The sequence below is a fragment of the Oncorhynchus nerka genome, linkage group LG20 (assembly GCF_034236695.1).
Source record: "Oncorhynchus nerka isolate Pitt River linkage group LG20, Oner_Uvic_2.0, whole genome shotgun sequence".
NCBI lineage: Eukaryota > Metazoa > Chordata > Actinopteri > Salmoniformes > Salmonidae > Oncorhynchus > Oncorhynchus nerka.
The window spans coordinates 31640970-31668469 of NC_088415.1; the positions used below are offsets into that span (position 1 = coordinate 31640970).

General features: G+C 48.4%; 1 protein-coding gene across 2 annotated transcripts in view; it reads right to left on the reverse strand.

The window, feature by feature from the left end:
• The window catches only part of LOC115102282 (plexin-A1-like), a 305508-nt gene that overhangs the window by 67266 nt on the left and 210742 nt on the right, over window positions 1–27500 (reverse strand). For both annotated transcript variants that reach the window (XM_029622073.2, XM_029622072.2), the window contains exons 10-11: window positions 17954–18154; window positions 3210–3306 (exon numbers count right to left, since the gene is read on the reverse strand). In XM_029622073.2, coding sequence (XP_029477933.2) covers window positions 3210–3306; window positions 17954–18154 — 298 coding nt within the window. The remainder of the gene's footprint in view (window positions 1–3209; window positions 3307–17953; window positions 18155–27500) is intronic.

The following is a 27500-nucleotide window of genomic DNA, read 5'->3' on the forward strand; positions in this document are numbered from 1 at the left end:
GGTTAACACTCAGCTAGGGTTAACACTCAGCTAGGGTTAACACTCAGCTAGAGATAAAACTCAGCTAGGTTTAAACTCAGCTAGGGTTAACACTCAGCTAGGGTAAACAGCTAGGGTTAACACTCAGCTAGGGTTAAAACTCAGCTAGGGTTAACACCCAGCTAGGGTTAACAGCTAGGGTTAACACTCAGCTAGGGTTAACACTCAGCTAGGGATACCACTCAGCTAGGGTTAACACTCAGCTAGGGATAAGACTCAGCTAGGGATAACACTCAGCTAGGTTTAACACTCAGCTAGGGTTAACACTCAGCTAGGGTAAACAGCTAGGGTTAACACTCAGCTAGGGTTAACACTCAGCTAGGGTTAACACTCAGCTAGGGATAACACTCAGCTAGGGATACCACTCAGCTAGGGATAACACTCAGTTAGGGATAACACTCAGCTAGGGTTAACACTCAGCTAGGGTTAACACTCAGCTAGGGTTAACACTCAGCTAGGGTTAACACTCAGCTAGGGTTAACACTCAGCTAGGGTTAACACTCAGCTAGGTTTAACAATCAGCTAGGGTTAACACTCAGCTAGGGATAACACTCAGCTAGGGTTAACACTCAGCTAGGGTTAACACTCAGCTAGGGATAACACTCAGCTAGGGATAACACTCAGCTAGGGTTAACACTCAGCTAGGGTTAACACTCAGCTAGGGATAACACTCAGCTAGGGATAACACTCAGCTAGGTTTAAACTCAGCTAGGCATAACACTCAGCTAGGTTTAAACTCAGCTAGGGTTAACACTCAGCTAGGGTTAACACTCAGCTAGGGTTAACACTCAGCTAGGGATAACACTCAGCTAGGGTTAACACTCAGCTAGGGTTAACACTCAGCTAGGGTTAACACTCAGCTAGGGATAACACTCAGCTAGGGATAACACTCAGCTAGGGTTAACACTCAGCTAGGGTTAACACTCAGCTAGGGTTAACAATCAGCTAGGGTTAACACTCAGCTAGGGATAACACTCAGCTAGGGTTAACACTCAGCTAGGGTTAACACTCAGCTAGGGATAACACTCAGCTAGGGATAACACTCAGCTAGGGTTAACACTCAGCTAGGGTTAACACTCAGCTAGGGATAACCCTCAGCTAGGGATAACACTCAGCTAGGGTTAACACTCAGCTAGGGATAACACTCAGCTAGGGATAACACTCAGCTAGGGTTAACACTCAGCTAGGGTTAACACTCAGCTAGGGATAACACTCAGCTAGGGTTAACACTCAGCTAGGGGTTAACACTCAGCTAGGGTTAACACTCAGCTAGGGTTAACACTCAGCTAGGGATAACACTCAGCTAGGTTTAAACTCAGCTAGGCATAACACTCAGCTAGGTTTAAACTCAGCTAGGGTTAACACTCAGCTAGGGTTAACACTCAGCTAGGGTTAACACTCAGCTAGGGATAACACTCAGCTAGGGTTAACACTCAGCTAGGGTTAACACTCAGCTAGGGATAACACTCAGCTAGGGATAACACTCAGCTAGGGTTAACACTCAGCTAGGTTTAAACTCAGCTAGGGTTAACACTCAGCTAGGGTTAACACTCAGCTAGGGTAAACAGCTAGGGTAAACACTCAGCTAGGGTTAACACTCAGCTAGGGTTAACACTCAGCGAGGGATACCACTCAGCTAGGGATAACACTCAGCTAGGTTTAACACTCAGCTAGGGTTAACACTCAGCTAGGATTAACACTCAGCTAGGGTTAAAACTCAGCTAGGGTTAACACCCAGCTAGGGTTAACACTCAGCTAGGGTTAACACTCAGCTCGGGTTAACACTCAGCTAGGGATAACACTCAGCTAGGGTTAACACTCAGCTAGGGTTAACACTCAGCTAGGGTTAACACTCAGCTAGAGATAAAACTCAGCTAGGTTTAAACTGAGCTAGGGTTAACACTCAGCTAGGGTAAACAGCTAGGGTTAACACTCAGCTAGGGTTAACACCCAGCTAGGGTTAACACTCAGCTAGGGTTAAAACTCAGCTAGGGTTAACACCCAGCTAGGGTTAACAGCTAGGGTTAACACTCAGCTAGGGTTAACACTCAGCTAGGGATACCACTCAGCTAGGGTTAACACTCAGCTAGGGATAAGACTCAGCTAGGGATAACACTCAGCTAGGTTTAACACTCAGCTAGGGATAACACTCAGCTAGGGTAAACATTCAGCTAGGGATAACACTCAGCTAGGGTAAACATTCAGCTAGGGTTAACACTCAGCTAGGGTAAACAGCTAGGGTTAACACTCAGCGAGGGTTAACACTCAGCTAGGGTTAACACTCAGCTAGGGTTAACACTCAGCACGGGTTAACACTCAGCATGGGTTAACACTCAGCACGGGTTAACACTCAGCGAGGATTAACACTCAGCGAGGGTTAACACTCAGCTAGGGTTAACACTCAGCTAGGGTTAACACTCAGCTAGGGTTAACACTCAGATAGGGATAACACTCAGCTAGGGATAACACTCAGCTAGGGTTAACACTCAGCTAGGGATAACACTCAGCTAGGGTTAACAGTCAGCTAGGGTAAACAGCTAGGGTTAACACTCAGCGAGGGTTAACATTCAGCTAGGTGGAACACTCGGCTAGGGTTAACACTCAGCTAGGGTTAACACTCAGATAGTGTTAACACTCAGCTAGGCCACACGGTGGGGAAAGATCTCCTGTTGCATCCATCCATACCCCACTGGTAAAGGATAATGGTGGCTCCATGTGTGATCAACTAGCTTATCTAGTGCTACTTGACTATCTCTGCTCCCTAGTGATGACTGAGACCTGGCTCTCCGTCCAGCTTGATGAGCCTCCTGAGCAGCAATAGCAGGATCTGACCCCAGACCTGCCAGATCACAGAGGATTAAAGGGCCAAACCGTGTTGTCCTCCACGACTTCCATCCATCAACCCTCTAGTCGTTCTGCTGCGTGTTGTTTTGGAGGAGCGCGTCAGAGTGACTGCAGACGGCACTAAAAGAGATAAGGTTATTGAACCCAGCGGGGTCTAGGAAAAGCCGTAGCCATGTGAAAAAACACTTTCATTCCCTTTCAAAGATGTGCTGCCGGAGAGGAAGGGGCCCCTCCAATCGGATCTTAGGGATTTAAAAAAGCGTAGTGAGGAGGTGAGAGAGGAGAGGAAGGAGCAAGGGAGGATGTGGAGAAGAGGAGGTTTTTACCTTGTATGTTGAAGGGGTTGTCGATGACTTGGTTTTCATTCCACACCACTGAGAGATCCACAGGCAGGTCACTTAGGTCATTACCCTCATAGTCATACTGGAAAGAGGGAGAGAGAGAGACACTGAAGCTGGTCAGTATCTACAGGCCTCACAGAACCTGAACATTCAGTGTCAGTATTCACAGCACTGTGTTAGCCAGAGACAGATCGATATGATGGAGGGAGTAAGAGAAAGGCAGAGAACTTCACCCTTCAACCAATAACAGAATACACTCAGAAGAGTATCCTGGTATGGAGACCAAAATAACAACCCCCCTTTCTCACACACACACACACACACACACACACACACACACACACACACACACACACACACACACACACACACACACACACACACACACACACACACACACACACACACACAGAGAGAGAGAGGTGTTGGTTGACCTGAGGGGAGGGAAGGATCTAGATTAATTTACACATGAAATAAGTGGCAGAATTTAGGCGTGACGAGCGATGCCGAGGATTAAGTGAAATTGGCATTTTCAATTTGTTCCCTGACACGTCTCATTTAGGTCCTGCACCTCCTCCTCCCAGCCCTGTGCCTCTTCCCATTGGGCACCAAGTCAGAGGAGTGTCAAATCCTTCATCCAGTCTTTCACCTAACCCTTCACCCAGCCTTTCACCCAGCCTTTCACCCAATCAACACAGCCTTTCACCCAGCCTTTCACCCTTCACCCAGCCTTTCACCCAGCCCTTCACCCAGCCTTTCACCCAATCAACACACAGCCGTTCACCCAGCCCTTCACCCAGCCTTTCACCCAGCCCTTCACCCAATCAACACACACCATTTCACCCAGCCTTTCACCCAATCAACACCCAGCACTTCACCCAATCAACACCCAGCCTTTCACCCAACCCTTCACCCAGCCTTTCACCCATTCAACACCCAGCCCTTCACCCAGCCTTTCACCCAATCAACACCCAGCCTTTCACCCAGCCCTTCACCCAGCCTTTCACCCAATCAATCACCCAGCCCTTCACCCAGCCCTTCACCCAGCCTTTCACCCAGCCTTTCACCCAGCCCTTCACCCAGCCCTTCACCCAGCCTTTCACCCAATCAACACACAGCCCTTCACCCAGCCTTTCACCCAATCAACACACAGCCTGGTCATGAAGACCAACCACCAACCTACTTAATTAACATTAGTCTCCACATCTTCTTCTTCAGTTTATTTCAGTTTGTTTCAGTTCGTTTCAGTTTATTTCAGTTAATTTCAGTTTGTTTCATTTTGTTTCAGTTCGTTTCAGTTTATTTCAGTTTGTTTCAGTTTGTTTCAATTGTATTTACAGCCTTATTCAGTGATCTGACCTGAAGACTCTGGTCCTAATTGAACTCATCAACACATTCCTTTGCCTCTGTTACAAGAACCCATTTGCCATAATGATCTTAACCACTCTGGTCTGTTAAATCAGTAGAGTGTTGCTCTGACACAATCTGGGCAGGACATGGGATCCCAACATAACATCCCAGCCTACTACCCTACTGCAGCAGTGTGATGTCCATACATCATTAATGAGAGGAGGCATTGGACTCCGGCATTCTAACCCTGCTCCTGATGCCTCTCTGTGGTAGGCCCACATTAAACTTTAAAGGCCACGATTAGTCCGCCCGCGACACAACGGCCACCAAACACCGGGATGCCCTGTTCTCCTCGCCGCCACCGCCATGCTTTATTCATGTGCCCGTTTACAACATGCCAATCACACCATGACGCCAGCGTGAGACCAACCCGACGCCATGTCATTCACCAGTCAGGTTCTGTAGTGTAGGACCAGGCAAAGACAGGACCAGGCAGAGCCAGGACCAGGCAGAATCAGGGCCAGGCAGAGACAGGGCCAGGCAGAGACAGGACCAGGCAGAGACAGGACCAGGCAGAGACAGGGCCAGGAGACAGGACAGGAGACAGGCAGAGCCAGAGACAGGACCAGGCAGAGACAGGACCAGGCAGAGACAGGACCAGGCAGAGACAGGACCAGGCAGAGACAGGACAGGAGACAGGCAGAGCCAGAGCCAGGACCAGGCAGAGACAGGCAGAGCCAGAGACAGGACCAGGCAGAGACAGGGCCAGGCAGAGACAGGACCAGGCAGAGACAGGACCAGGCAGAGACAGACAGGACCAGGCAGAGATAGGACCAGGCAGAGACAGGACCAGGCAGAGACAGGACCAGGCAGAGACAGGGCCAGGCAGAGACAGGACAGGAGACAGGCAGAGCCAGAGACAGGACCAGGCAGAGACAGGGCCAGGCAGAGACAGGACCAGGCAGAGACAGGACCAGGCAGAGACAGGACAGCACAGACAGGACCAGGCAGAGACAGGATCAGGCAGAGACAGGACCAGGCAGAGACAGGACCAAGCAGAGCCAGGACAGGAGAGACAGGACCAGGCAGAGCCAGAACAGGAGAGACAGGACAGGAGAGACAGGACCAGGCAGAGCCAGAACAGGAGAGACAGGACAGACAGGACCAGGCAGAGACAGGACCAGCAGAGACAGGACCAGGCAGAGACAGGACCAAGCAGAGCCAGGACAGGAGAGACAGGACCAGGCAGAGACAGGACAGGAGAGACAGGACCAGGCAGAACCAGGACCAGGCAGAACCAGGACCAGGCAGAGACAGGACCAGGCAGAGACAGGACAGGAGACAGGCAGAGCCAGAGACAGGACCAGGCATAGACAGGGCCAGGCAGAGACAGGACCAGGTAGAGACAGGACCAGGCAGAGACAGGACAGGACAGACAGGACCAGGCAGAGACAGGACCAGGCAGAGACAGGACCAAGCAGAGCCAGGACAGGAGAGACAGGACCAGGCAGAGCCAGAACAGGAGAGACAGGACAGGAGAGACAGGACCAGGCAGAACCAGGACCAGGCAGAGACAGGACCAGGCAGAGACAGGACAGGAGAGACAGAGAGGAACAGAGAGGATAAGAGAGGAACAGAGAGGATAAGAGAGGAACAGAGAGGAGAAGAGAGGAACAGAGAGGAGCAGAGTGGAACAGAGAGGAGCAGAGAGGAACAGAGAGGAACGAGAGGACCAGGCAGAGCCAGGACCAGGCTGAGCCAGGACAGGAGAGACAGGACAGAAGAGACAGGACCAGGCAGAGCCAGGACAGGAGAGACAGAACCAGGCAGAGCCAGGCCCAGGCAGAGACAGGACCAGGCAGAGACAGGACCAGGCAGAGACAGGACAGGAGAGAGCCAGGACCGGGCAGAGATAGGACCAGGCAGAGACAGGACAGGAGAGAGACAGGATGAGTGTCTTCTTCACACCTAGATGGGCTCTGCTGTGAGGATATGATAGGCAGTCCTGCCTCTCTCTGTTCCTCGAGAGGAGCAGAGAGGGATTGAGAGGAACAGAGGGGAACAAGAGGAACAGAGAGGTACAGAGAGGAACTGAGAAGAGCAGAGAGGAACTGAGAGGAACAGAGAGGAACAGAGAAGAGCAGAGAGGAACAGAGAGGAACTGAGAGGAGCAGAGAGGTGCAGACAGAAGCAGAGGGGAACAAGAGGAACAGAGAGGAACAGAGAAGAGCAGAGAGGAACTGAGAGGAACAGAGAGGAACAGAGAAGAGCAGAGAGGAACAGAGAACAGAGAGGAACTGAGAGGAGCAGACGGGTGTAGACAGAAGCAGAGGGGAACAAGAGGAACAGAGAGGAACTGAGAAGAGCAGAGAGGAACTGAGAGGAACAGAGAGGAACAGAGAAGAGCAGAGAGGAACTGAGAGGAACAGAGAAGAGCAGAGAGGAACAGAGAAGAGCAGAGAGGCAGACAGAAGCAGAGGGGAACAAGAGGAACAGAGAGGAACAGAGAGGAACTGAGAAGAACAGAGAGGAACTGAGAGGAACAGAGAAGAGCAGAGAGGAACTGAGAGGAACAGAGGGACAGGAAGAGCAGAGAGGAACAGAGAAGAACAGAGAGGGAACAGAAGCAGAGGGGAACAAGAGGAACAGAGAGGAAGAGAAGAGCAGAGAGGAAGAGAAACAGAGAGGAACAGAGAAGAGCAGAGAGGAACAGAGAGGAACTGAGAGGAGCAGAGAGGAACTGAGAGAGAACAGAGAAAGCAGAGAGAGAAGAGCAGAGAGGAACAGAAACAGAGAGAAACAGAGAAGAGCAGAGAGGAACAGAGCGGAACTGAGAGGAGCAGAGAGGAACTGAGTGAAACAGAGAAGAGCAGAGAGGAACAGAGAGGAACAGAGAAGAGCAGAGAGGAACTGAGAGGAACAGAGAGGAACAGAGAAGAGCAGAGAGGAACAGAGAGGAACAGAGAGGAACTGAGAGGAGCAGACGGGTGTAGACAGAAGCAGAGGGGAACAAGAGGAACAGAGAGGAACTGAGAAGAGCAGAGAGGAACTGAGAGGAACAGAGAGGAACAGAGAAGAGCAGAGAGGAACTGAGAGGAACAGAGAAGAGCAGAGAGGAACAGAGCGGAACTGAGAGGAGCAGAGAGGTGCAGACAGAAGCAGAGGGGAACAAGAGGAACAGAGAGGAACAGAGAGGAACTGAGAAGAACAGAGAGGAACTGAGAGGAACAGAGAAGAGCAGAGAGGAACTGAGAGGAACAGAGAGGGACAGAGAAGAGCAGAGAGGAACAGAGCGGAACTGAGAGGAGCAGAGAGGTGCAGACAGAAGCAGAGGGGAACAAGAGGAACAGAGAGGAACTGAGAAGAGCAGAGAGGAACTGAGAGAAACAGAGAGGAACAGAGAAGAGCAGAGAGGAACAGAGCGGAACTGAGAGGAGCAGAGAGGAACTGAGAGAAACAGAGAGGAACAGAGAATAGCAGAGAGGAACAGAGAGGAACTGAGAAGAGCAGAGAGGAACTGAGAGAAACAGAGAGAAACAGAGAAGAGCAGAGAGGAACAGAGCGGAACTGAGAGGAGCAGAGAGGAACTGAGTGAAACAGAGAAGAGCAGAGAGGAACAGAGAGGAACTGAGAAGAGCAGAGAGGAACTGAGAGAAACAGAGAGGAACAGAGAAGAGCAGAGAGGAACAGAGAGGAACTGAGAGGAGCAGAGAGGTGCAGACAGAAGCAGACGGGAGCAGAGAGGAACAGAGGGGAACAAGAGGCACAGAGAGGAATAGAAATAAGCAGAGGAACAAAAGGAACATAGAGGAACAAGAAGAACAGAGAGAAGCAGAGGGGAACAGAGGGAAACAAGAGAAGAACTGAGAGGAGCAGAGAGGTGCAGACAGAAGGAGAGGGGAACAAGAGGAGCAGAGAGGTACAGAGAGGAACAGAGAGGAACCGAGGGGAACAAGGGGAACAAGAGGGGAACAAGAGGAACAGAGAGAAGCAGAGAGGAGAAGAAAGGAGCAGAGAGGAGAAGAGAGGAGCAGAGAGGAGAAGAGAGGAGAAGAGAGGAGAAGAAAGGAGCAGAGAGGAGAAGAGAGGAGCAGAGAGGAGAAGAGAGGAGCAGAGAGGAGCAGAGAGGAGAAGAGAGGAGAAAAGAGGAGCAGAGAGGAGAAGAGAGGAGCAGAGAGGAGAAGAGAGGAGCAGAGAGGAGAAGAGAGGATAAGAGAGGAGCAGAGAGGAGAAGAGAGAAGCAGAGAGGAGAAGAGAGGAACGGAGAGGAGCAGAGAGGAGAAGAAAGGAGCAGAGACGAGAAGAGAGGAGCAGAGAGGAGAAGAGAGGAGAAGAGAGGAGCAGAGGAGAAGAGAGGAGCAGAGAGGAGCAGAGAGGAGAAGAGAGGAGCAGAGAGGAGAAGAGAGGAGCAGAGAGGAGCAGAGAGGAGAAGAGAGGAGCAGAGAGGAGCAGAGAGGAGAAGAGAGGAGCAGAGAGGAGAAGAAAGGAGCAGAGAGGAGCAGATTGGAACAAGAGGAGCAGAGAGGAGAAGAAAGGAACAGAGGGGAGAAGAGAGGAACAGAGAGGAGAAGAGAGGAGCAGGGAGGATCAGAGTGGAACAGAGAGGAGAAGAGAGGAACAGAGAGGAGAAGAGAGGAACAGAGAGGAGCAGAGAGGATCAGAGGGGAACAGAGAGGAGCAGAGAGGATCAGAGATAAACAGAGAGAAACAGAGAAGAGCAGAGAGGAACAGGAACTGAGAGGAGCAGAGAGAACTGAGAAACAGAGAAGAGCAGAGAGGAACAGAGAGAACTGAGAAGAGCAGAGAGGAAGAACAGAGAAGAGCAGAGAGGGAGGAACTGAGAGGAGCAGAGAGGAGAACAGAGGAACAGAGGGGAACAAGAGGAACAAGAGAGGACAGAGAGGAACAGAGGGGAGGAAAATAAGCAGAGGAACAAAAGAACATAGAGGAACAGAGAGAAGAGAGGAGCAGAGAGGAGACAGAAGGAGAGGGGAACAAGAGGAGCAGAGAGGTACAGAGAGGAACAAGAGAACAAGGGGAACAAGAGGGGAACAAGAGAACAGAGAGAAGCAGAGAGAGAAGAAAAGCAGAGAAGAAGAAAGGAGCAGAGAGGAGAAGAGAGGAGCAGAGAGGAGAAGAGAGGAGCAGAGAGGAGCAGAGAGGAGAAGAGAGGAGAAAAGAGGAGCAGAGAGGAGAAGAGAGGACAGAGAGGAGAAGAGAGGAGCAGAGAGGAGAAGAGAGGATAAGAGAGGAGCAGAGAGGAGAAGAGAACAGAGAGGAGAAGAGAGAGAGAGGAGCAGAGAGGAGAAGAAAGGAGCAGAGACGAGAAGAGAGGAGCAGAGAGGAGAAGAGAGGAGAAGGAACAGAGCAGAGAGGAGCAGAGAGGAGAAGAGAGGAACAGAGGAGAAGAGAGGAGAAGAAAGGAGCAGAGAGGAGCAGAGTGGAACAAGAGGAGCAGAGGGGAGAAGAGAGGAACAGAGGGGAACAGAGGAACAGAGAGAAGGAGCAGAGAGAGGAACAGAGAGGAGGATCAGGGGAGAGAGGAGCAGAGGGGAACAGAGAGGAGCAGAGAGGAGCAGAGGGGAACAGAGAGGAGCAGAGATAATCAGAGGGGAACAGAGAGGAACAGAGAGGAGCAGAGGGGAACAGAGAAGACAGTTCCTCTCTGTTCCTCTTTGTTCCTCTCAGTCCCTCTCCTCTCAGTCCCTCTCTGTTCCTCTCCGTCCCTTTCAGTCCCTCTCCTCTCAGTCCCTCTCTGTTCCTCTCTGCTCTTCTCATACACTGTTCCAGGATGAGTAATCAGGCTCATTACTATGTCCTGGCCTGGTGTGTGTTATTAATCGGCCATGCGAACAGAGAAAACCCAGGAGACACCAAGGAGAAAACTAAAGCACAAGGTGAGCAGAAACGTGTCCCTGACCTCAGTAGAAACAACATACATGAGCCAGCAATTCATCTTTATCATATTTCCTCTTCAGAAATGGTCTACTTGGATTGATTGTTCTGGGCTATTCATATAGAGCAGAGAGTGTGCTGTGTGTGTGTGTGTGTGTGTGTGTGTGTGTGAGAGAGAGAGTGTGTGTGTAGGCTGGATATAGTGTGTCTTCTGGGCTGAAAAGTGCCAATGTTAACAAAACAGGCCAGATGCTGCTCAGGAGAGGGGGAAGGACCCAGTGCCTCTTGTGCAGGTCACTTGTAGATAATTAGTCATTTTGAAGGGATACCTGAGCATGTGATTAAAAATATAACATCAACGAGGGGCCCGTTCCCAGCTCCCCTATGATACTGCGAAACCCCATTCCCTTCCTTGTACATGCCATCTCTCTCTCACTCTCTCTCTCTCTCACTTTTGCTCTCTCTCTCTTTCTTTCTCTCACTCGCTCTCTCTCTCACTCTCTCTTTTGCTCTCTCTTTCTCTCTCTCTCTCCCTCTCTACCAGGGTCCCTCAGAATGAGTGAAGACCCTACTAGTCCTGAGTCTGATACAGCTGATTAGAGTAAAGACCCTACCAGTCCTGAGTCTGATACAGCTGATTAGAGTGAAGACCCTACCAGTCCTGAGTCTGATACAGCTGATTAGAGTGAAGACCCTACCAGTCCTGAGTCTGATACAGCTGATTAGAGAGAAGATAATACCAGTCCTGGGTCTGATATAGCTGATTTAGAGTGAAGACCCTACCAGTCCTGAGCCTGATACAGCTAATTAGAGTGAAGACCCTACCAGTCCTGAGTCTGATACAGCTGATTAGAGTGAAGACCCTACCAGTCCTGAGTCTGATACAGCTGATTAGAGTGAAGACCCTACCAGTCCTGAGTCTGATACAGCTGATTAGAGTGAAGACCCTACCAGTCCTGAGTCTGATACAGCTGATTAGAGAGAAGATAATACCATTCCTGAGTCTGATACAGCTGATTAAAGTGAAGACCCTACCAGTCCTGAGTCTGATACAGCTGATTAGAGTGAAGAGCCTACAAGTCCTGAGTCTGATACAGCTGATTAGAGTGAAGACCCTACCAGTCCTGAGTCTGATACAGCTGATTAGAGTGAAGACCCTACCAGTCCTGAGTCTGATACAGCTGATTATAGTGAAGATGCTACCAGTCCTGAGTCTAATACAGCTGATTAGAGTGTGTTGTGTCTCTATCCTTCTCTGATCTGTGACCTGGTCAGACTGTGTTGTGTATCTATTCTTCTCTGATCTGTGACCTGGTCAGACTGTGTTGTGTCTCTATCTTCTCTGATCTGTGACCTGGTCAGACTGTGTTGTGTCTCTATTCTTCTCTGATCTGTGACCTGGTCAGACTGTGTTGTGTCTCTATCCTTCTCTGATCTGTGACCTGGTCAGACTGTGTTGTGTCTCTATCCTTCTCTGATCTGTGACCTGGTCAGACTGTGTTGTGTCTCTATCCTTCTCTGATCTGTGACCTGGTCAGACTGTGTTGTGTCTCTATCCTTCTCTGATCTGTGACCTGGTCAGACTGTGTTGTGTCTCTATCTTCTCTGATCTGTGACCTGGTCAGACTGTGTTGTGTCTCTATTCTTCTCTGATCTGTGACCTGGTCAGACTGTGTTGTGTCTCTATGACCTGGTCAGACTGTGTTGTGTCTCTATCCTTCTCTGATCTGTGACCTGGTCAGACTGTGTTGTGTCTCTATCCTTCTCTGATCTGTGACCTGGTCAGACTGTGTTGTGTCTCTATTCTTCTCTGATCTGTGACCTGGTCAGACTGTGTTGTGTCTCTATTCTTCTCTGATCTGTGACCTGGTCAGACTGTGTTGTGTCTCTATTCTTCTCTGATCTGTGACCTGGTCAGACTGTGTTGTGTCTCTATTCTTCTCTGATCTGTGACCTGGTCAGACTGTGTTGTGTCTCTATTCTTCTCTGATCTGTGACCTGGTCAGACTGTGTTGTGTCTCTATTCTTCTCTGATCTGTGACCTGGTCAGACTGTGTTGTGTCTCTATTCTTCTCTGATCTGTGACCTGGTCAGACTGTGTTGTGTATCTATTCTTCTCTGATGTGTGACCTGGTCAGACTGTGTTGTGTCTCTATTCTTCTCTGATCTGTGACCTGGTCAGATTGTGTTGTGTCTCTATTCTTCTCTGATCTGTGACCTGGTCAGACTGTGTTGTGTCTCTATTCTTCTCTGATCTGTGACCTGGTCAGACTGTGTTGTGTCTCTATTCTTCTCTGATCTGTGACCTGGTCAGACTGTGTTGTGTCTCTATTCTTCTCTGATCTGTGACCTGGTCAGACTGTGTTGTGTATCTATTCTTCTCTGATCTGTGACCTGGTCAGACTGTGTTGTGTCTCTATTCTTCTCTGATCTGTGACCTGGTCAGACTGTGTTGTGTCTCTATTCTTCTCTGATCTGTGACCTGGTCAGACTGTGTTGTGTCTCTATTCTTCTCTGATCTGTGACCTGGTCAGACTGTGTTGTGTCTCTATTCTTCTCTGATCTGTGACCTGGTCAGACTGTGTTGTGTCTCTATTCTTCTCTGATCTGTGACCTGGTCAGACTGTGTTGTGTCTCTATTCTTCTCTGATCTGTGACCTGGTCAGACTGTGTTGTGTCTCTATTCTTCTCTGATCTGTGACCTGGTCAGACTGTGTTGTGTCAGTACTACACAGATATAATACATCCTCATAACAAGCATAGTGGTCTTCCAATCCTTCTCAGAGCAATGTCAAATAAGGACGTTGTAAACAGTCAAATTTGCTCCGCTTTTTTCACCCGTGTTGCAATAAAAACAGGAAATCTAACGTCATCCAAACAACTTCCTGTTTAACAGCTGAATGAAACCCTGTGTGGTCTGCGTGTGTTTTGTTCTCCCAACCGATGGGCTCTGAGGCATGGCGGAAACACAGCACCAAGCAGCAGGCATTAGGCAGTTTACAGTTAAGTGGCTCAACCTTTTCTCTCCAGCCCTGGGTCCATGGTGGTGGTGGAGGGGGGATGGGGACTGCTCTGCAGGGGAACTCTGACACCATTCTACTACCCTGCATGGAGTTAGCACACGGCAGTATCAGCAGCTGCACTGCCACCAGAGCATGGAGCACGACGCTGTTCTGTCACATAAACCCCTTCTCTCTCCCTCTCTCCTTCTCTCTGTTGTTCTCCATCTCTTTCTCTCGCTCTATAATTTCCTCTTCCTCTCTGTTGTTCTCTTTCTCGTTATCTCCCTTTCTCCTTCTCTGTCTCTCTCCCCACCTCTCCCTCTCTCTCCCTCTACCCTATATAAAGCACTACCCTACAGCTGTTTCCCCTCTGTTCCCTCATCTCATTAGATGACCCATCCTTTCCTCCCTTTTCCTTTCCTCCCCCAGTTAAATGGACCCAGGGCTGCCAGTCACAACGCTGCAACACTGCAATTCATCATCATTTTATCTGCACGGGAAATAATTGGATCCTCTCAAAGACACCTGACAGGTTGCTGTCAGAGGTTGCTGTCAGAGGTTGCTGTCGGGTAGATCCTGGGCAAGATCTGCCCTTCTTTTCCCACTTGAATCATTGTGTTTTTCTTACCAGAGGGGAGAGAGAGGCCAGACATCTTCCAAAGAGGAAACCAACGTGGGGAAGCTCTCCCTGATAATATCGCTCTCTGTTTCTGCTCCTCAAAGCTTCCGCTCGGGCTCCCCCTCTCTACTCTAACTCCCTGATAAAACAGTATGTAGGAAGAACTCTACAACTGACCCAGATACAGGATATCAGCTTGTCAGATCATGTCAATCTGCCGACTGTGTTAGATTGGCCGAGCAGCTCATTTTAATTGCCATGTATTGAGGTGCGCAGCAGAATTGATGATAACTCTCCAAACGAATCCTCTGTGTCTTCATGACCTCTTCCACACACACACACACACACACACACACACACACATCGATGCAAATCGACCCATACACACACCATTCTGGAGATGGACTGTTGGTGCACTAGAGGTGTTATCCACAGTGTAAACACTAGAGCAGGATGGATGTGTCCTTCTCTCTGTTCTGTTCTCTGGTCAGCAGAGAGACGGGCCGATGAGCTAATAAACTCAATGATAGTCCACAGCACACGGCAGCACACGGCAGAACACACTACAGCACACCTCTTGTTTATTCAATCGATTAGCCAGTCTCTCTCTCTCTCTCTCTCTCTCCCTCTCTCTCTCCCTCTCTCTCTCTCCCTCTCTCTCTCTCTCTCTCTCTATCTGTCTCTCTCTCTCTCTCCCTCCCTCTCTCCCTCTCTCTCTCTCTCTCTCTCTCTCTCTCCTCTCTCTCTCTCTCGCTCTCTCTCTCCCTCTCTATCTCTCTCTCTCTCCCTCTGTCTCTCTCTCTCTATCCCTCTCCCTCTCTCTGTCTCTCTCTCTCCCTCTCTCTCTCTCTCCTTCTCTCTCCCTCTCTCTCTCCCTCTCTCTCTCTCCGTCTCTCTCTCTGTCTCTCTCTCTCTCTCCCTCTCTCTCTCTCCCTCTCTCTCTCTCTGTCTCTCTCTCTCTATCCTCTCTCTCTCCTCTCTCTCTCTCTCCCTCTCCTCGCCATCTCTTAACACATGTTCATGCTTTATTACCTCCCTCTGTTTGTGTTTTAGAGAGGAAGAGGTCAATACATCTGAAGCCCACGCCAACAACTAACTACTACTGATCTAATGGTGAGAGGATGTATATGGGCTCTTACAGGAGGGCTCCATCACAGGTCAAGGCTGGCGTAGTCTGGACTTCTGTCTGTAATGTTAATTCTCCATGTATGGTTCTGTAATGTGACTTGGCCAGTGAGAGGGAAGGAGGCCATCATTGAGGGTTGAATGGGTCTGGGCCCTGTCGGGTACAGTGAATGCGTGGTAAAGGACTTTGGGTCTCTGATGACACATCTGACAAGCTAGAAAATGTCACAGTCTTCAGTTTGACCACCCCTGTGCCACGGTGCCATGGTAAATGTGCTCTTAACTTTCCTCTCTTGAATCCCACGGTAACACTGCTGCGTTTTGAACTTCTAACCCCTTTTAAACATTGTGTTTGAGACTGCTGGGATGTTCTTCTGCATCCACTGATATCAACCATTAGTCTGTGTGATAAACAGGGGATGAGCTGGAGCGGTGTTTCTGAGAAAAGGGTGGATCCCGAAAACGGTTCTTCTCACAAAAACGTCTGTAAAGACCGAACGGTTTGAGCTACAAACTATTATGGCCCACCTATGAAAAGCTGAGACTCTGATGCTCACAAGCCACACAATAGTCGTGAGAAGGTAAGGTTCTTCTGCGTAGAAGATCCCAGGAAATCCCAGGACATAGTGCCTATAATACTGTAATTAGCTCACATAGTTGCTGTCACACACTGTCACAACTCCACACTGGTTGGATGTTCATTTCACTGAGCAAAACATTTCTACATGTATTTTGTATCAGGTCTTTGCTTTGCGGACCTTATTGGTTTATTGACATTTGTCAAGAAAACGCATGAATGCAGCTGCTTGTGTCACATGGTTATGTGTTCTACTTGCAGCCCTGGTCTTCCTGAAAGGAAAACGGTACAACACTTCAATGTGAGGCTAAATATTAAGGCAGAGCAAGCAGATGAGTGAAGGTAGTGAATTTCAGCTGTTTCACTGTGCGAGCCCTGAGACCATGTCATAATAAGCTCTGCAGAGACATGCTGCACTCGTGCTAAAATCACAGCACGTTAAGTAACTCATAAATGGTCCCATTTAACGGCCGTGGTTGCACTACGGAGTTTAACACGGCTGAAATTGCCGTTCCCTGTTCAAATTGACAGCTTGTCTGGCTTGCTGAACAGCGGCGGTGACATGTTTCAGTGTGTCTCCCTCCCTCCACCAGCAGGCAGCACCCTGACTGACTGACGACCCAGAGGTGGCATCCAGAGACTGGGAGACTGTTGGACTAGCCTCGCCCTACAGGCTGAAAGGCAGCACCCTGACTGACTGACGGCCCAGAGGTGGCATCCAGAGACTGGGAGACAGTTGGACTAGCCTCGCCCTACAGGCTGAAAGGCAGCACCCTGACTGACTGACGACCCAGAGGTGGCATCCAGAGACTGGGAGACAGTTGGACTAGCCTCACCCTACAGGCTGAAAGGCAGCACCCTGACTGACTGACGACCCAGAGGTGGCATCCAGAGACTGGGAGACTGTTGGACTAGCCTCGCCCTACAGGCTGAAAGGCAGCACCCTGACTGACTGACGACCCAGAGGTGGCATCCAGAGACTGGGAGACTGTTGGACTAGCCTCGCCCTACAGGCTGAAAGGCAGCACCCTGACTGACTGACGACCCAGAGGTGGCATCCAGAGACTGGGAGACTGTTGGACTAGCCTCGCCCTACAGGCTGAAAGGGAGCACAAATACACATCTAAAAAACATTTGCCGCGCGATGCATACTAACCATAACACCTTGTCGTGCTGTTTGTTACCATTAGACAGCGACAACGTTTTCTTGGCCTCTTGCTGTGTAGCCAGTTGTTTGGCAGCTCAACGTTCACACCAATACCGTTCTGTCTGCTGCTAAAATCGAATGGAGAAATGGCATGCCACTGGCTGAGCGGGCAGAAGCTGTTGATTTGAAATGGCTGCCACAGCAAACAGTCGATAAAGGCCTGTTTAGTGAGACAGCTCTCCTCGTGCTCTTAGCTGCGTAATTAGCTTCCCTTCAGAAGAGTCAAGAGTTTCCCGAGTGAGACAGGAGAGTTCTATAATGGCCATCGATAAAGCTGCGCAGACGAGTGTCATACCGCTGTCAGACGCACAGGCCCACTCTACCCGTTAATGACTGCAGATGGCAGTCCGTTAAAGCCATTACACAGCCTTGTGTTTCATTGAGCCTGAATGGTTACAGCACTGTCCTCCCAGGCCGAGCTAGCTGGACAAACCTACAGCTGAATGAAGGAGAGACAGAGAGAGGAAGGGGAAAAAAAGAGAAATGGAGAGAGAGAAGAGAGAGACGGACAGAGACAGAGAGAGAGAGACGGACAGAGACGGAGAGAGAGAAAGGAGAGTGAGCGAAGAGAGAAAGAGAGAGCGAAAGAGTGAGAGAGCGGGGGAGAGGGGGAGAGGGGAGCAAGGCAGATAATGGCTAAGGACGGCTGCTGCTGCTATTATTACAACTAAATGGGATACTAAGAGATTTGAAAAGAACAGGGCAGAGAGGTGGGGGGAAACCAAAGTAGATAAAAGCAAGAAGACAGAACCACTCTGGCTAGCAGAGAAAAAACTATTCCATGCTTACAAATTAGAAAGTGAACACACAGAGAGAAACACACAGAAACAAACACAACCTTTAGCATGCATTGCGTATGACTACACTGTACGACTACACCGTATGACTAGGATGGTGGTTGGGTTGGGGGGGTGGTAGGACAGGAGAATAAGACAGGACAGGTATGGTACTCACCGAGGTCCTCTGACACTGGATGCTGGTGCTGTTGAAGCGCAGGGCGGTGACGCTGTAGGTGGCTCCCTGGATGTGGAAGATACACTCATAGTTCCTCTGTCCAGACTGGGGCTGAGGCAGGTTCTTAGCCAGCAGAGTGATGGGCTTCATCACCCCCACGGGGATGTAGATCTGGGTGGATGGCAGGATCTGGGGACACTCCTGGGAACAGGGAAAGAGACAGTGGTTCAAAGTAAGGAAATGGTGGACTGGAGATTTACTGGACAAGAAAAGTAAGTATAGCATGCTGGTATAATGTCCATAAAGCGTTCGTGATTTTGATAGTGGTCTTGATGCACAGTGTGTGAGGATTTAAGCACAGAGTGAATCAAAATGTGACGAAGACAAGAGGAATGCAGTATTTATAATTGTATAAAGCCATGTAATGGGCCTAATTGCTCTGAGAAACTGGCATATTTTTGGAGGGGGGGGGGTGATTAGCGACCACATAGTTTGTTGCCATGCCAACGGATTAGCGAGACAAAACAAAATGAAGCCATTCAAGTGTTAATGCCATTGAAAGGTTTTGGCAGGGCTGTGTTCGTGGGTACGGACGCCAACAGCGTCTGGGCCAAAAAGCCAGTCCAGTCCAGACGATCAGTGGGAAGAGCAGCAAGTGCTGTCTTGTCTCCTCTCTGGGCCCTGACCCCTCTCTGTCCAACACGGGGGCACTGGAGAGGACAGGGGCAACTAACGGAAGACGGGCCACCACAGACACAATTGTCATGTGTCCCACTCGCTGTTTGTTGATTTTAGACGCCACCCTCTCCCACACAAGATTTAGCGACAGGCTGTACAGAAAAGATACTACCTTTCCAAACAGTTATATAGCAAACACATTAACAGTACCATGCTAATGGGAGTGAATGAAATGTGTTGTTTCTCTTTCTATTCTCTTTCTATTCAACGCCAATATGCTGGACAAACAAGTCCAGACAGTAGACGGCCTTGGTCAGCAGGAAGAGACAAAGGGCCAAGCCTAAATACAAAAATATGTCATGAATCTGTACCTTAAGCCAAAACTATTCCAATATCAACATTTGTAGATGTTTGAGGAAATTCAAACATAATATAATTGCTATTTTAATTCTCAGTTGTAGTGGATGACTCCAGTGTCTAGTATACTCTATACTGAGGACTGTGAATATCATTCCTGTGTGTGTGAGTGAAGCTTCTTATCATGAGTTGGGCTGTGCAAACAGACTCCTTCTCAGAAGCCAACACAGGTCTCCGTGACACCAGGCAGCCAGGCACTTCCATTGGACAGCTTCCACTGCTGTCCTGCCATTAAACTGTGTTCCACCACAGTGCTCCTCCTCTCCTCTTTTCTCCTCTCTTCTACCTTCTTCCCTCCCCTACTCACCTCTCCTCTTGCCTCCTTTCCTCTGCTCCTCACCACCAACTCCTCTCCTGAATAAATATATGATTATGCAATTTCCCTGTGAATCTGGACAGACCTGTCTTTGTCCTCAATGACTACGTATGAGACAATGGAAGACTCTTGATCGCTAAGCTAGAAGAAATGTATAGGAGTCGCCTCAAGACAAGAGGGAGCTATTAGCCAAAAGCTGAAGACTATCCTTAACTACTGAGGATAAGGAACTCTGAGGTCCATATTATCTTAAATAAACACTATCGGGTACGGTAATATTCTGGGAAGGCAATACTCCCAAAATATTCATGGTAACTTTGGTCTCTTTAATCATTATTAGCTCAACATCATCTCCCTGGTCTGCAGGCTCATTTGTAAATCAGTTTGTGCTTTGCTAAACCAGCGTTAAATTAAGTGCAGGTAATGACTTGAAATTGCAATTTGAATCAGAAAGACAGCGGGCCAAAAAAATCATTGGACTTAATGGAATTGGGTGATACCTATTCTCCTCCCGATAGGCACAAACCCAAATAGCGAAACAAGAATAATGGGGCTTGTGAATGAATCCCCAATTCTAAAGCGGCGTGGAGAGAGGATGATCAATTCCACGGGGGCTGCGCTGAGTTTGAACGAGACGTTGTGCTGGTGGCCAGGCAGCCATTTGCTTTAGTATTCAGTGCACACAGGTGAGGAACAGACAAGCGTAAACAACACGCTTAATGAACTGCCTCCAGCCTCTGATAGGGACTGTGTATGTGTGTTTGTGTGTACATGTATGTGTGTATGGATGTGTGTCTGTGTGTGTGTGTGTGTGTGTGTGTGTGTGTGTGTGTGTGCGCACATTTATGTGTTTACCAGTCTGTCTCTAGGACAAAGAAGTCAAACAGTCTTCCCACCCAACCAGTGGTGGAACGCTGCTATCGCCCATTATCTGGGTCAGACCACAGCCTCCTTCTATGGTATGTAAGACATGTGTCTCTGGTCAGACAGTGCAGAGACAAAGACAGACAGATTGCTAAGTCCTCAGTCTGGACCACACTCTGGCCCCACCTCTGCCAACACACGGCCCACCCGCCTGCTGCAGAAACCCCAGGGGTCTAGTGCATTGGCGTGGATTGGAGGGTCGTAGACACAAAGCGTGCTGGATCAGCACTGCGGGACAAGCCAGAACCACATGCTGCAGCTCTCAGCACCCAACCCAGCCAAATCCATCAACCATCAGCCAGAGCCAGGAGACAAAGACCCGCCAGGTTCAGAAGGGAACTGATGATGAACACAACTTGAGGGAAGAGAGAGAGAAAATAAGGTGAGGAACCAAAACGTGGTGAAGAAAAGATCTAAACTATTTAATTACCAGTCCTGACAGGTGTCAAAACAGAGTTAAAAGTATCAGATTGCACTCTTGCAGAATATAATGGAACAATGGTTTACCAAGGGAATTCCCCTGAAGGGGTCTCTCTCTTTTATTTTTCACTCCTTTATTTCCTTAGAAATGACAGAGTGAGAGAAGGAGAGAGAGAGGCGGGTGTGAGCTGGGGCTCCTGGTTAGGTTAGCTCTCCCCCCTCTTCCCCCTCTCTCCCCTGGTGCTGGGAGTCAGGCAGAGGTGAGATACAGCCCTGGAAGTCACACAGACGTTTATTAAGGTGGGAATGAGAGTTAGGAGGAGAGTCAGGGGTTCACCAAAGGGGAGAGTGTTTGGCTGATTATTTGTGTTACCATCCACCCCTTGGGGGAAAGACGAGGCTGGATCTCTGGGAGAGAGAGAGAGAGAGAGAGAGAGAGAGAGAGAGAGAGAGAGAGAGAGAGAGAGAGAGAGAGAGAGAGAGGCAGAGCTTACAGCTGTCTCTGCTCCAAAACCCCAATCTAACCCTGGGGTTGGGAGCCGGAGCGCTGCAGAGAAACCCGTCTTGAGGGCAAACAGGAAGAAGGCATAAGGAGTCGGCCAGCAGCAGATAAAGATGAGTTTCTGGCTCCAGACTCATCTCGACTTCCCCCATATCCTCCTGTTAGCGCTAGCTTGGCCCTGGCAGCTCTGTATGGCTTGCTCGTCTCCATGGTGTTTGTTTTGCTGAAACGCAGCCTCCAGCCATGCCCCCTCTGGCAACAGATTTCTGTTAGCATCCAGCCATCCCCTCCCAGCAAGCCGTGCAACACTGCCGAGGTGGCAGTCTGAGAACATTAAGCAGGGCTCACATAACAAACAGCAGAACGAGAGAGAGAGAGAGAGAGAGAGAGAGAGAGAGAGAGAGAGAGAGAGGGAGAGAGCGAGAGAGAGAGCGAGAGAGAGCGAGAGAGCGAGAGAGCGATAGAGAGAGCGAGTGAGAGAGAGCGAGAGAGAGCGAGAGAAAGGGTGAGAGAGAGAGAGCGAGAGAGAGAGAGGGGGGGGGGGAGAGTGATAGAGAGAGAGAGAGAGAGAGAGAGAGAGAGATGGAGACTGCTACAACGGGGATGAACTCTGATTCTTCTAAAAACACTAGCAGAGGGAGAGGGTAGGGTTTGTAGGCCATGGAGAGTGAGGAATGAGGATCTTCCTAGTTTCTCATGCAGATGATTTCTCATTGATCTCCCATTGGCCCTGCATGACCCTACAGTAATGAGGTGATGTCATCATGGCATGCTGAGGTCTCTGTGGGCTGCTGGCTGTGACCTCTTGGGAACCTCCTCCAGGCACCCTGATCAATCCCAATCCACCATGAAGAATGGGGTGTCACTGCTGGCGACAAGGGGGTTTGATAGATGAGTAGCTTTGTGATTGACAGAAGGGTGTGCGGTGGGGCGAGGCGAGGTGGGGCGAGGTGGGGCGAGTAGAGTTGCCGAGCGCCCTTATGGATTACCGATACAGCCCAGTGAACTGGCCCCCTGGCAAGGAGCAGGGCCCACATCGACCGTTGAGCACACCAACCCAACACACAGAGGGGAATGAGAGAGAAAGAGGAAGAGAAAAAAGGGCTCTGATGACTACATCTCCCGAGGGAAACTAGGACGGACAGACGCTGAATAATATGATCTCACTCTGAGGTTTGCTGGGTTTCATGCGAGCCAATACACGTCCCCATAGATCTCTCCTAAGAATACTGTGCAGACAGGTCAAGAGGGCCAGCGAGCAGCATATCATATCCATCAAGACTTCTCAGTGATTTCAGGCCTGTCGGGCCGCTCCCTGCCGAATCCAATAGTTCCCCGCTGGCCTCTTCATTTGGACAGAGCTGAGCTGTTTAGAGTCAAACACAATGGAGCTCTGGGCTTTGTTTTTATCAGAGATGGTCATGTCTGTTTCTGTGCCACTGTATCTGGGCTGTATGCAGAGACATGAATACATGTGATAAGCAACACCAGATCAACGCACAGACTTGATGCTAGGAAACACTGAGCTCAGACAATTGATATTGGGTTGTGTTTAGCACCATAAGATCACATTGCAATAAACAACCATAATCAACCAATTTACAGGTAGGTATACGTCTGTACAGAACTATACTATTTAACCTCGTAATTATATTACTATGACAAAAGTCGCAAAGAGTAACAGTCATTGGGTTGTATGAAGTAAGTCCCCAAGGTCTAGTCCTGTGGTGAGACAGTGTTAGAACTGTGCTAGATAAGACATCATGAGGCTATCAGAAGAGCTCAGCAGTTAAATGAAAGCTACTTTGAACCATGAAAAGGCATTTTGGAGTGTCCGCCCACTCCTGGGCCCTCCTGTGATGGAGCACAGAGAGTAGGGAGAGCCCAGAGAGCTTTCTTTCTTTCTTTCTTTTTTATTCAACCTTTATTTAACTGGGCAAGTCAGTTAAGAACAAATTCTTATTTACAATGACGGCCTACCCCGGCCAAACCCTAACCCGGAACGACGCTGCGGAGATGAAATACACCCGTTCAAAAACTCCTGGGAGAAATCTGCTACGGAATCACAGATACTGACAACTTGGCTAATAATACTTTAGTGCAGTTTATAGCATTAATAATATTGTACAAACAGTAAAAGAACTAGCGTTGCCCCAAACATGAAACATGATCACTGATCTCGTATTATGCTGATGCTGCAAGGGGAGTTCTAGAGTCAGTACTTTCTCTGAAGGGGAGAACTAGGACAGCAGCATTAGATGAGTAGGAATTATTCAAGAGAAAATACAGGAAGTGGAGCTGGCCCTGATGGTGTCATTGGACCAAACCCCACATGAAGAAGCTGTCACCAGGATCTCAACTCTTCTATGTAAAATTCATCCCCAGCCTCCATTAGGAGGACAGACATTGTGGCATCTGGAAATGAAGATTGAATACACTTTGAATAATTAAAGTAGGTGCAGATCAGTGGCAGGCTTGGATCCCTGAGCGCGAGGCAGCGCCGGGGAGAACCAGATATAGAACCATCATAATCCACATGATAATTCACATTTCCTGTTGCTGCAGGACTATTTTCCTGCTGTAGCAAACTGGCTCAAATTAAGATCCTACATCTGTAACACACGCATGTTGAAATAACTGAAATATCACAAACAGAATTTGTGTTATAAGCAGTTTTAAGCGGTCATGTCATTTTTCCTCCCTGGCCGTCATTCACCGCCAGTAATTCACCGTTAGTAATTCACCGTTAGTAATTCACCGTTAGTAATTCACCGCCAGTAATTCACCGTTAGTAATTCACCGCCAGTAATTCACCGTTAGTAATTCACCGTTAGTAATTCACCGTTAGTAATTCACCGCCAGTAATTCACCGTTAGTAATTCACCGCCAGTAATTCACCGTTAGTAATTCACCGTTAGTAATTCACCGTTAGTAATTCACTGCCAGTAATTCACCATTGGTAATTCACCGTTAGTAATTCACCGTTAGTAATTCACCGTTAGTAATTCACCGCCAGTAATTCACCGTTAGTAATTCACCGTTAGTAATTCACTGCCAGTAATTCACCATTGGTAATTCACCGTTAGTAATTCACCGTTAGTAATTCACTGCCAGTAATTCACCGTTAGTAATTCACCGTTAGTAATTCACCGCCAGTAATTCACCGCCAATCAGCCTGCCCAGCTGATGATGGCCCACCAAAACTACAACTAAACTATATCGAAACTAATTGAACACATACGTATAATAATAGAGTTAGCCTGAGGACAAGATTCAATTCACAATAGTCTGATGAGTGACAATATTATCAATTGAAGCAGGGAAACAGAGTGACAAAAAGTCACTTTTTGGAATCCTCCTACAGAATCACATGCACATGATTTCTGTTTAGTATCAGAAAGAGCAGTTTGTAAAACAGGTGAGGTGAGCTCTATTTCAAAATATCCCCTTTTCCAAGAAGAACTGGTGTTCCCCACACGGCGAAGCACGGCGAAGCACGGCGCTCAGACTACTAAGCAAATACTGGTAACAAAATAAGACTTCAAATGTGCTATTCTCTCTTTTGAAATACATTTTCTTATTACCATACTATTTCTTAAACAAAATTAGAAGAGATTTCTTTGTGATCGATTTAACACTTGAATTGTGGGCTTTTTAGTGGTTTTCGTTTTTACATACAGTCTACAGCCTACACAAACTAATGGAAATGCTTTGATGTTGTATTATATTTTATATTCTTAAACATAACCAAAGGAGTCTTTTTCCAATAGCATATGACATTTATTTATTAGACTGTTAGAACATTGACCTCCAAGTAGGGTCCCTCCAGGCCCAGCACTTCTAGTGTTAATGGTACAGCCACAGATGTCAGTCCCATTCCATAAGGCTGGCTGCAGTAGTGGTGGAGTTGGCTGGGCTGTAGTGACACTGGGGATGGAGAAAGCCAAACTTCAGCAGGGCTGAGAGCAGCTTGTGCTGGTCCGGTCTCATCCTCCCTTGCTTGTTTACAGTCTATTTACTGTAGTGCTATTGCAGCTTACCATGACCCTGTTGGACGCACGCCCTCTAGTGTGTGTGTGTGTATTCGTATGTGTGTATTCGTGTGTGTGTGTGTGTGTGTGAATTTGTGTGTGTGTGTGTGTGTATTCGTGTGTGTGTGTGTATTTGTGTGTGTGTGTGTGTGTATTCGTGTGTGTGTGCATTCGTGTGTGTGTGTGTATTCGTGTGTGTGTGTGTGTATTCTTGTGTGTGTGTGCATTCGTGTGTGTGTGTGTGTGTGTGTGTGTGCGCGTGCCTGTGTGTACTCACAGCAAAAATGCTTTCACAACACCAGAGAGATGGGAGAGGGCGGAGGAAAAAACCCACCTGACAGCCAGATGAGACAGACTGTAAATTCGAGGGAAGGAAGGAATTATGCTTGGCAGATGTGGAGGAGAGAGAGAGGAGGCACTGAGGATGCCTGTCTAAACGCATGAATACAGAAATTAGGACTGAGTAGTAGCTTTTACTTTCCAGGTTTTTACCATGAACAGATACTTTATCAGACATAGAGCCACAAATACATCATCGACTTTGACAACCGGTATTAACTGGTGTTAACCAAAGCAAGCCTAATGTGTAATATCTTAATCTAAGGAAGTACACTAGGCCTACATTTCACCCTCCAGAGCAAGAAATGTGGGTGACAGGCGGAGAACAGAGATATACATGACCTTACTCTGGTGTTTCGATGCTTCTTGTAATAATCAGCTAATAAAGACTAATCTCCATCTCCATGTTTCCATCTCCACAGCCACAGCTGCTCTAATGGTTATGAATTGGACAAGGACAAATAGCAGAAGTGTTTCATTCCCCCAGTGGGTGTTATAATATACCCTGAGTGTACAAAACATTAGGAACTTCCCAGGACACAGACTGACCAGGTGAATCCAGGTGAAAGCTATGATCCCTTATTGATGTCACTTGTTAAGTCCACTTCAATCAGTGTAGATAAAGGGGAGGAGACAGGTTAAAGAAGGATTTTTAAGCCTTGATACAATTGAAACATGGATTGTGGTTGTGTGCCACTCAGAGGGTGAATGGGCAAGACAACATATTGAAGTGTCTTTGAACGGGGTATGGTAGTACAGTTGGAGCCATGCGCACTGGTTTGAGTGTGTAACGCTGCTGGGTTTTTCACGCTCAACAGTTTCCTGTGTGTATCAAGAATGGTCTACCACCCAAAAGACCTCCAGCCAACTAGACACAACTGTGGGAAGCATTGGAGTCAACACGGGCCAGCATCCCTGTGGAATGCTTTCGACACCTTGTAGAGTCCATGCCCCACCGAATTGAGGCTGTTGTGAGGGCAAGGGGGGTGCAACTCAATATTAGGAAGGTGTTCCTAATGTTTTGTACACTCAGCGTAGAGTTACTGCATGTAGGAACTCCATAAGGATGGACTGTTTGATCATGTTTTGGGCATAGCCGTCTTATCAGGGACTTGAATGTTTGACTAAGCCCAGTTCTGAAACGAGTCCATCACGTTGTTGGAGACTGGCTGCAGACAGACAGACTTCTACCAGACCTACAGACCCGTAACCATGACCACCCTGCACGGCGGAAACACATTTGTTTGTTTCAATGTTTGTTTGTTTGTTTATTCATTTATCCTGATGGGTTTCTCAAGTGCGGCCTACTCAAGCAATGTTCTGCCTGGTTGGATATAATGTGCTCCTTTGTCTGTCGACTGTCAGGCAGATGTTGATTGATATACATTTGATTTGCTAATGTTAATCATTACATTGGGGGACTTAGTTACGATGCTGGTGGACACCCAACTATGAGAAAGGTATTTTGGAATATCACCGGGCAAACAGATTCTGTAAATGTTGAGTGTGACTTGGCGATAAGACTGATAATGCAATAAATCTATATGACTTACTTACACATTATTTCGAAATGTTGCGGCATTTTCCTTGCCACCCAAAATCCCCCCTCCATTGAAACTCGTCGTTTTATATACATTTTGGGTTCAACTGAACTCGTTCCATTATCGACTATGGTGCACAAAGAGTCCATCAAATGAAAGGACAAATGGTGACCTTGGCATTGTGCAACATAAAATAATGGCATCTGTGTGTAACAAGCCTATTGATATGGACTATTCAATGTTACCATGGTAACCTATGCACCAAAAGGAGAACATATCAGTGCTGGGAGGATAGTGTATGTGTTTGGTTTGGTTGGATAACAGCTCAGCTCAGGGGAAAGAACAGGCTGTCTGACAGATGACATTTAGTCCAGCATTT